The following is a 10,316-nucleotide window of genomic DNA, read 5'->3' on the forward strand; positions in this document are numbered from 1 at the left end:
AGGTCTGGAAGGGACGGTGGTGAGAAGCGCAGGCTGCAGACCCCGCTGCCGCCGCCTCCTTGCTCGCTGACCTCCCCGCGCTCTGCCCGGCAGGGCGGGTGGCCGTGCCCTCCCCCCGGGGTCAGGGGAGACGGCAGCGAACCATGCAAAGCGCCCGCCATGTAGTAGCTGGATCGTAGCACAAGGAGTTTCTCGAGCTGCTGTGGCACAGCCTCACCTAACACACAGGCCAGGGGTAGCTGTTCGCACTTCCTTCTGATTGTCCACTTACTGTCGTCTTTGGCGCTGTTATTTTAGGGTGCGTGTTCTCAGCGTTCGCCAGTTCTGATTTCTGCAAATGACTTGTAGGGAACAGAACACGCCTTCATGGGTATGCCAACCCATGGTTCCTTGGCTTCACGTGTCTGTGAAGAAAACACAGTGGATGTTGGTGCTGAAAAGTGCTTTGTCTCTTAAATGAAATCGCCTTCACTAAATAAATTAGGAAGAGCCAATCTAGTAGCAGAAGCTCTAAGTAGAGTTTGCTGCCTTAGTTATCAGCTAATTTTGGCCGTTAATACGAATTTATGCGACCGGGGTCAGGGGAAGACGGCCGTCTTTATACCACTTTCTGTCTTCTGCAGTTCCTAGCCGACAGCTGATAGTTACAGGCAGCCCGGAGGAGTGTGACTTCCGGTCTTCAGCCTGTGCCCGCAGTGCCCTTCCCAGAGGGGGGAGGCGGCGTGGCGGGCTCTGTGCTGAGAGTCCCATCCCGGAGGACGCAGCGCACGTGGCCTGGAGCCTGTGTGTGCAAAACAGCACCTCTTCTCGCGTTTGAGCTAAAAATGTGTCTCCCCCAACTGCCACAGACGGAGCCCGCTCCCTTTTTAGGCCCGTGGAGTGGCGGTGGGGAACCGCCTGGTGGGGAAGAGCCCTGAGCAAGGGCCGCCCGGCGCTGGTGTTTGGGAGGTGGGAGATGACCGCTCTGGACAGGGCCTGAGCCCTGGGAGGGAGCAAACGGCAGGGGCCGGCCTTGTCCTTGATAGGGCTTTGCTCGGAACTTGGCTGCCGGGGTGCGCTGTCCCTGGCCACCGCGGCCTGGCCGGCTCACTGAGGCTGCTTGGTCTGGCCCACTGTCTCCCCGTCGACTCTACTCCTTCCCACCCCAGACTTCCCGGGACGGCCTCTCCTCAGACATTTGCTGTTTCCCACATCCTCCCTTTGGCCAGATCGCACTCAGGCCTGCCGGTCAGCCAGGCGCCCTGGGAGAGCGCCGAGAGGGGGGTCTCGGCAGCACCTCCCCACGCCCGGTGCCAGGTCAGCTCCTGCAGGCTGGAGGCGCAGGTTCCTGCTGGGGCCGGGGGTACCTGCCAGTGCGAGCAGAAGCCCCGAGCGCAGAACGGGCTGACTTGTTCTCAGTAGCTGTTCACAGGAGTCACTTCTGCGGTAGCTAGCCGCCCTGCAAGGTGTAAGAAAACGGCGAGCAGGGAGGATTCTCAGGAAGCAGAACCGCCCTGCCTGTAGGGAGGCGTCAGCCGCCTAGTGCGAGACGCCCAGGCCCGCGCTCCCCCACCCCCCAGCCCAGGGCGGAGCCGAGCCGTGCAGACAGCACTAGCAGGGCTCCGGGGGGCCCCATCGTGGGGGCTCCTGCAGACACGCCTTCCGCGAGCCTGGGTGTCCACGTGCCACGGTGCGTGGCCGAAAAACCGAGGGAACGTCCTGGAACGTTACTCGGTCTCGGCCAGGCCCTCCCCCCAGGCGCACCCCCTGGGCCAGCACGCGGGGTGCGGGGCCACCCAGTGACACTGTACAGTGAGGGGTGGGGTGCAGACACCCCGGCGCCGGCTGCAGACTCCTCACTCGTTGTGGCCATCCACACTTTTTTTTTAAAGATTTGTTTATTTATGCATACAGAACTGGGGTACAGGCCAGAGGCGCAGGGGCGGTGACAGGCTTCACCAGAGGCAGAGTGGGGAGCAGAACAGGCCGACAGACGAAGTCCACTGCCGAGGGGAGCAGCGGGCGGGTCACCTGTGTGCCACGTGGTCGCCTCCGGGGCAGGCGGGGATCGAACTCGTGCTGAAGTGGCTTTAGCTTCTCAGTGCGGCGCTCTAACCCGCTGCGCCACCAGGGAGGGCCCCACCATCCACGCTTTTAAAGCGTCTGCACCGGCCGCCCGCCGTCTGCTGGCTCGTGAGCTTGTCCTCTTCCTGGAGTGACCCTGCGGGGCCCCTGCGCTCTGCAGAGGTCACCCGCTTGAGTCGGTCGGTGTCGTCTTCCTCGTTCAAGGGAAGTTTTTAAAATAATCAGCCCAACGTCGCCTTTGTGTGCCAGTGTGTCCCGTGGGATTCGGAGAGCCTCACGCTCTCCTTCCTCGTCTCGCGTTTCAGGGACAGACGTTTGCTCCAGCCTGCCCAGGTGTGTGACATTCTGAAGGGTGTCATCCTGGTGATGTGCTACTTCATGATGCACTATGTTGACTACTCCATGATGTACCACCTGATAAGGGGCCAGTCAGTCATCAAGCTCTACATCATCTACAACATGCTCGAGGTGAGTGCACCTCCCCGCCCCCCCTATGCCCTCATGGTCGGCACCCACCAGCCTGCCTGCACCCTGCTCTCCTCCAGGTGGTGCCTGGGCCTTGTTCAAATGCAGGTTGGGGGCCAGCAGAGCAGGGCCGGCTGGCAGCTCCCTTCCTGAGGAGGAGGCCCTGAGGAGCTGCTGCCCAGGACATGCCTCGCCTGGGGTGCGGGGCCCCAGGAGGGAGGGGGGGTACCCACCGCCACCCCGAGTCAGTACCCACTTTGGGAATGTAAGTCGCCAAGCACTAGGGAAGTTTTCTTTATGAAGTCATCGGAGACTCCTGTCCCTTCTTCTAGAACTTTAAAAATTAGGGCCTGTGAAAGTCTGCATTTATATAAAAAACGAATTGTGCAGTGACATAAAGCAAAACAATGCTTTGCTTTATTGGCAGGATCCTTAAAGATTTATTTATTTATTCATACAGAACTGGGGTACAGGCCAGAGATGCGGAGGGTGAAAGGATTCACCAGGGACAGAGTGGGGGGCAGAACAGGCATTCACCAGGGACAGAGTGGGGGGCAGAACAGGCAGATCTACGAAGCACACTGCTGAGGGGAGCAGCGGGCGGGCCAGGAGAGGTCTGCCACGCCATGTGGTCACCTCCGGGGCAGGCGGGAGTCGAACTCATGCGGAAGCGGCTTTGACTTCTTAGTGCTGTGCTTTAACCCGCTGCGCCACCAGGGAGGGCCACAAGCATTTTAAATAATAAGCTATTCTAGGTTATTTAAGAAACTTTTGGGACTCAAATTATATTCTCCTCTGCTGCTTTTTAGGAATAGAAGTATGGTCTGTCGATCTTTCGAGTTAGCCAGGAAGGGGTTTTTCCTACTGAGTGACGGAGGTTTTGGGGCTGCTGGCTTTCTGCTCCGAAGCTGCATTGTTGGCCTGGTGGGAGCTGTCTCCACAGACGCCACGCAGCCCTCAGATCCTTTAACGGGCTGTCTCACCGCCACAGCTGGTGTCCTGAGTCGGGAGGAGCTTGCTCCGCCCTCTGCATGGGGTGGGCGTGGCTGTGGGTGGTCCCGACTCCGACTAGCATCCCCCTTGGCCCTGCAACGGAAACAAAGGCCTGGACTACGTCTCCTCTCCTTCGTTTGCTACTATGTGCTACTTGCAAGCACAGCTAATTAGGCAAAGCTGGCCTTCCAGGCACTGAAGAACTCAGATGTCCAGCACTGGACGCGCAGCTGAATTACAGCAGTGCACTCTAAAAAAAACTAAAACACTTTTCTCCGGTCATTATTCTTTCCCTAGGTAGCAGACCGTCTGTTCTCATCATTCGGACAGGATATACTAGATGCTCTCTATTGGACAGCCACAGAGCCTAAAGAAAGAAAGCGAGCCCACATCGGGGTGATCCCTCACTTCTTCATGGCCGTCCTCTATGTCTGTATCCTTGTAGCCTCAGCAGAAACCCCAGCAGTCAGGGTGTACGCTGCGCCATTTCATGTGGGCAGCTGGTCTGGAGAAGGAAAGCGTGTGTGCCTGTGGGGAATGTCTGCTTCGGACACTGGCTTCCGTCTCCTGTAAAGTGAGGGATCCCCGGTACCAATGCCTGTCAGTCTCCTGGACAACGGTCCTGTTCTTGGTATGACTGTCACTAGGGAAAGACTTCAGAATGAGAGGATAATGTTCTTGTCCATCCTTCATTAGACCTGTGGACCTTTTCATACTTACACTGCCATTTTCTTGAAATACCCTTTAAGCCTAAGAATTCATCACTATAGCCTTGAGCTTAAGATGTATAGACTTCATGTAGAAGTTAAATAGGAAACTGATCAGGAGGGATGTTGGACACTTTCTTCTTACGCTCCCAACCCCCAGTTCTGAAGCTTTTTCTTGGAAGATGAGGCTTTCCTAGATGACCCGTATAAGCCGTGCGTGTCCACATGTGTGCACTCACACACACATGCTGCCCGCACTTGGTGTCCTCTGGGGTCAGGACCATTCCCAGGAAGGCCTCCTGTGATTTCTTATGTAGATTGAAAAGGGTCTAAGTGGGGGACTTCTGTGAGAATCATAGCGTGCTCAAAATATAATGGAGTAAAACAGTTACTGTTCTAATTAAATTATTCCACATGTAATGAGCATACACTTCTGCAACTTGGGTGACTTCAAAAATGACGTGAAAAAGAATCTTAATTGTTAGACATTTCTGAATGCTTTACATTCCCTTCCCCTGAAGAACCATGGAGGAAAAATCACTTCCAGACTTTTACTTTGCATTTTAGGATGCAAATTATCTTAATTCAGAATGAATCCACCCGTCTTGTCTTTTGGTGTTTGCCTCAGTTCATTCTGCTTACCTAACAGGTTTTTGAGGGCCTGTTTCATTAGTCTTAAATGTCAGGGTTCACAAAGGACAAGACAGAGGTGTTTTAATGGCTCAGGGTCCGGGCGGAGGGGTGCAGAGCTTCGTGTCTGCTTTGTCTGCCCCGTGTGGGGTGTGTGTATCTTTTCCTGTCAGATTGTGTCAGTCATAGCTAACAGGCAATTCCAAAGATAATAAAATTCTTAAGGCAATTTAGAAAGATCATCTTTTCACCCCATTATTCACTATCAAGATTTTCTAATATTATTTATTAAGATAACATAAAAGCAGACCTAAGATTTTTCCTTGACTTCACTTACCGCCAGTTTTGCATGCGATCCTTATAATGGTTCAAGCTACAACCCTCAACGTAGCTTTTAACTCACACAACAAGTCACTGCTTACTATCATGATGTCTAATAACGTAAGTATGAGGTTTTTATTTTGTATTTTTGATGTTCCGTGATCGCGTTAAGGGCAATTTCTGGATGGGATAAAAGCATTTTTCCTAAATGGTATGTATTCTCTGGGAAGTTATTTATGTAGCACGTCTATTTTTAAAACTGTTCCAGTGATGACGAAATTGTTTTTTGTTTACTGTTTCAGTTTGTTGAAATTAAGGGAAGCGTTTTCAAGAAGTTTGAAAAAAACAACCTCTTCCAGATGTCCAACAGCGGTACGTACAGGCATGTTCTCTTGCGGCTTCAGGCCATGTTTTCGCTGTTCGGACCTAAATCATAGCCGTAGCTCCTGAGGGTCCTGACTTTTCAGTCGGGGCTGGGCCTTCTCTTACTCTCAGCGTCTCTTCTAAATTTCCTTACCGTCTTGGTCACTGTAGTCGTGGGATATTTAAGATGGGAAAACACTATCAGTGTTGTAACACCTCAGCGTATTTCTGAAGCTTCTCGTTGATCCAGAAATTTCTCTGCAGCAGAGTATGGCGCCATGGTACAGCTGTGGCGACCAGAGCCCTGGGCTCGTCCCCACACCACTCACATTGCTACCGAGAACCGAGTTCTGACTGTGAACCTCACGTCTCTCGTGCGCAGAACTTTGAGCTGTGCTTCACGGCCTCCTTTCTGACTCTGAGAAGTGTGGAGCCACAGAAATGTATCACCAGGAACTTCATCTTACTCGGTCCCAAGATAGAGCCACCCAGTCTGGTTCTGAGTGTGGCCAGTGGCCGCTGCTTTCTTCTCTGCTTCCGTTTTCCCTCTGTAAAACGGAAAGTTGTCGACCGTCCCCAGAGGCCCCTGGAGGGATCTGATGATTCAGTCTGAGCAGCCTGAGGGTTTGAATGAGTCTTGAAGTTTGTGGAGAAGTGGAAATTCCACACTAGGATGACGCTGGCGAGCGAAGCGAGTGGCCGACTACATAGCACCTTCCCACACGGCCCCGGGGTGTCTACAGACCTTTACCCGTAACATGGCGTCACATGGTCCCGGCTGGAAGAAAATCATTTTATCCCTATACTCCGCGTATGTCCGTAAATATCTCCTCATTTACGTGCACTATAGTCTTGTGTGTTCGCTTTCTTTCAGACATTAAGGAGCGATTCACCAATTACGTGCTTTTGCTAATAGTGTGTCTGAGGAACATGGAGCAGTTTTCCTGGAATCCAGGTGGGTAACCCTTAGCGAACACAGTGCGTTTTCATTTGACTCTGGAGCCAGAATCATTCTCTCCCATGGAATAAAATGAGCATTGCCCCTTCAGCTGCCCCCTCCCTTGGCCACGGAAGAAGCTGTTCTGTGGGGCAGGTTCCACGCGGTGGGCGCCCGCCGAGTCGGCTCCTCTGGCCGCCGTCCCCCAGGGCTGAGTGCTGCGAGCTGCGAGCGCCGCTCTTTCCGGTCCTGCCGTCCATAGCCGGGGCCGGCGGGCCGCCGTGCCGCTCTCTAGACAGCCAGGTCCAAAGTACGTGGGCTTTTTCCTAACATCTGCTCATTCTTTGACTCAGCCACCGCCTGTTAGCATTTCAGTGCAGTCAGGAGATGCGTTGTGAAGCTGTGCATTTGGTTGTTTATCAGCATCTGCATCAAGGCAGCGGGAAGTAGTCGCAGCGGCAGTGTCCAGCACCTGCCCAGGGCCCCGACGTCAAGTGCGTCGTGTGCTGGGCGCGTGGCGCCTGTGGGAGGCCCAGGCCGCTGCGGGGCCCGCCGGCTAGTTGAGGAATAGACAGGGAGTTCTGACATCGTCTGGTGCCGCCGAGGTGAGCGGGTGGAAGGTGGCCCCTCGCTCGGGTAAGTCACGTCATCCCAGTTACTTCTATGCCAGGCATTTTTGTATGACCTTACTCTTGAGGAATTAGGTTATGCTTTGCACTCTAGGTATCGAAAAATGATTGAATATTTGTTCTACCTCTAGAACCGTCTATTAAAAACTAGTTTTCCCCGTTGGAGATTTCAGATTTCTGTGACACTATGGATTCTGTCCATCGTGGGAGATCTAACTGTCTCTGTCCCCCCGACTTTCCAGATCATCTCTGGGTGTTGTTTCCAGACGTCTGTATGGTGATCGCGTCTGAAATCGCCGTGGACACTGTGAAGCATGCCTTCATCACCAAGTTCAACGACATCACTGCAGACGTAAGTATTTAGGCAGCAGGCCAGTGTTGGGCATTGGCAGCTGCCTGCTGTCACACCGTCGTCAGATGGCAGCTGTACTGGTGCATTTGTGAGAAGAGCAGCGAAGTCTACATCCAAGTCAGACTTGCAGTTTTAAATTTCTGAAAATTAGTGCTTGACTGAAAGTGCAGATTTCAGTACGAAACTCTCCTGGCTCGGTACTTTTGGGTGGAGAAGTGGGTCGGTCAGTAATTGAAGTCAGAGTGTTACTAACTCAGAATCATCATAAATTGTTAATATTGTCATAACCTGTTTGCTTAAACTTTTAAAACTATTGTTGCTGTTGACATTAGACTATCAAAACTTTTCTGACCAGAGTTTTAAAATATTTTATGTTTAAAAATAGATTTTTTTTCCTTCTGTGAGTATGAATAGCTGATTGAAAAGTTCTGGAAGACAGGAGGCTTACCAGTTTCCAGTGAAAGCATTTGATGGCCCTCTAGGAGCTTGTTTGCTGTTGAAACTGGATCCTCTGTAGAATTTCCAGGACAGGTTCATTGGCTGGGAAACATAAGAAAGTTTCCTGGTGCGTTACTTAAGTTTTCTAGATGTTGGGGGGTTTTGCTTTGTCTTCACTCCAGTACTGACAATTTTATTTCAAAAGGCAAAGCTCTAACCCCAGCATGCTGCAGCCGGTGTGGTGGGCCGCAGCGGCAAGGGCGTCGGCTGCTGCCTTGTGGGCTGCTCGCTCGCCCCGTGCAGTACGATCGGGCTTGTCACCGTCTGCTCTCTGGGCTCCTCTGGTCCTGCCCTTTCATAGGCTCGTTTTCTCAGCACCTCAGACTAAGCTGACCATAGTAGGTATGGTCCGTCACTAGTGGAAGTGACATTTCCTGAGCACCTCGGGTCACGTCTTGCTCAGCGTCCACGCCTCTGAGATGGAAAAGGCGTCCCCGTTGCTACGCCCACAGTAATAATTATTTTTCACAGCCCATATAGCGTTGAATTTACAGTTCATTGTGCACTAAAAAGGGCCGCTCTTCCCACAGTTCTGAACTCTCAGGATCATAGACTGCCAAAGGCCTGTGGGCATGGCCCGGGAGAGTGAGGTGATTCACCCTGACCTTAGGGAAACGGCGGAGGGGCTGCGCAGCCACTGGCCTCCTGCAGAGCCTGCCCCTCTGCGCACTGCCTGCGTGGGTTGATGTTTCTTTCCGTTTGTCTCTAGGTCTACAGCGAATACAGAGCCAGCCTTGCCTTTGACCTCGTTAGCAGCCGGCAGAAAAATGTGAGCATCACACCCGACGTGGAAACACCTGCCAGGGTGCACTCTCGCGTGGGGCGTGGGTTAGGGATGGGCACAGACTCCCCTCCTTCTCTTTCTCAGCGATACACATTCACAGGCCAATACAAACAGGACTGAGAAGTGTGGTCCTGTTGCAACTGCACAGCTTTCTATTTAGACCTTCTTAGGGGCATTTCCATTACTGTATAATTTCTGAGGCATGCTGGGGGAGGGGTCCCTGGTGCTCACTCACGCCTCCTGGCTGCTTTAGCACCCACAAATTCCTTCTCCCTCTGCTCAGGCTTATACCGACTACAGCGACTCTGTGGCCCGGAGGATGGGGTTCATTCCGCTCCCGCTGGCCGTCTTGGTAAGCCCTGTGATGTCCTGGAGAGAGGTTCATCCCCTCACAAGCACCTGCACACCGGGTCACTTCCCTGCCCAGGACTGACAGAGATGAGGGCTTTTCTCTGTTTCCCACGCCACTTCCTTCCCTCTGTCTCCTCCTTCCCTCTGGCTCTTGGGATTAAGGGCAGTTTTCTTAAATGTCATTTAAAAGTCATCTCGTGGTATTTATTTAAGACTCCCTGGTGGACTCTCGCCTCTGGTCACCGCATTAGCAGATCGGGGTAGCGCGTTTCTCTCATTTCCCGTTTCCACGTCTGCCCAGCTAGGCCCTAGCATGTGGGCCGTCACTCGCCCGAACCCAAAGGCATAGCTGCGTCCTGGCAACAGAGCCCGCAGGTGTGCTCGGGGTCCTCGGGACAGTGCCGTGCGCCCCTGCTCCTGTGGGCCGAGCGGGAAAAGAGTGTTCACCGCGACTCTCCAACGAGGCAGATTTGCCCACCTCTGCGTAAACGACTTTGCAATAATAGTATTTGTGTTTTAGTAATACAAAGCTCCTGCAATTCCTTGGTCTCGGTTTCAGCAAGTCACTGGGCTCTTCAAGCGGGTGGGAGACCCGGGGCCAGAGGCGAGCGTGAGGGGGACCCCTGCTGGCTGGTTCAGCTGTGCCGGCGACGCGTCCCATGCCATGAGTGGAGCTGGACTTGCCAGAGTATTTTTCTGTTTTAAAAATCAGCTGATTTGCATTTCTGTTGGGTACAAGTAAACACCCCGGAGCCAGGGGCGCCCTCTCACTGGGCCCGAGGTCCCCCGAGCAGACCCAGGCCTGCCACAGGTGGCCAGGCACAAAGCGACTAGCCCAGAACCACTTGGGTGGACGTAGACAGGTGGCAGTGAGCACCTCAGGGGTGACAGTCAGCACGGAGAAGCCCCCATTTAAACATGAACTGTTAACCGGGACCTGTCTGCCACTTCACGGCCGCTGTTTTGTTTCTGACCAGCTCATCAGAGTCGTCGCGAGCTCAGTGAGAGTGCAAGGGGTCTTGTCGTGCGCCTGCGTCACCCTTTTCTACTTGGGGTAAGACGACTGCTCCGGTCACATGTGCGTGTGCGAGGCAGTAACGGTTTCGGGGTGGCTGCTGGGTGGCGGCGGCCGCGGCTGCTGGGTTGTGCTTCGACCTGTCATAGGATCCCGTCCTTGAAGGCTTTTGCTTAGAGTTTGTTTCCTCCATTTTTTCTTTCATAA

At 53.5% G+C, this 10,316-nt stretch overlaps 1 protein-coding gene across 1 annotated transcript in view; it reads left to right on the forward strand.

Annotated features, from left to right (window-relative positions):
* TAPT1 (transmembrane anterior posterior transformation 1) overlaps positions 1–10,316 on the forward strand; it is a 33,950-nt gene that overhangs the window by 16,464 nt on the left and 7,170 nt on the right. Inside the window, exons 3-11 of the mRNA XM_012724037.1 lie at positions 2,370–2,532; positions 3,820–3,955; positions 5,203–5,300; positions 5,483–5,552; positions 6,418–6,498; positions 7,352–7,461; positions 8,669–8,728; positions 9,027–9,095; positions 10,072–10,148. Coding sequence (XP_012579491.1) covers positions 2,370–2,532; positions 3,820–3,955; positions 5,203–5,300; positions 5,483–5,552; positions 6,418–6,498; positions 7,352–7,461; positions 8,669–8,728; positions 9,027–9,095; positions 10,072–10,148 — 864 coding nt within the window. The remainder of the gene's footprint in view (positions 1–2,369; positions 2,533–3,819; positions 3,956–5,202; positions 5,301–5,482; positions 5,553–6,417; positions 6,499–7,351; positions 7,462–8,668; positions 8,729–9,026; positions 9,096–10,071; positions 10,149–10,316) is intronic.

Source organism: Condylura cristata, unplaced genomic scaffold (genome assembly GCF_000260355.1).
Source record: "Condylura cristata isolate star-nosed mole 26May11 unplaced genomic scaffold, ConCri1.0 scaffold00012, whole genome shotgun sequence".
NCBI classification, from domain to species: Eukaryota; Metazoa; Chordata; class Mammalia; order Eulipotyphla; family Talpidae; genus Condylura; species Condylura cristata.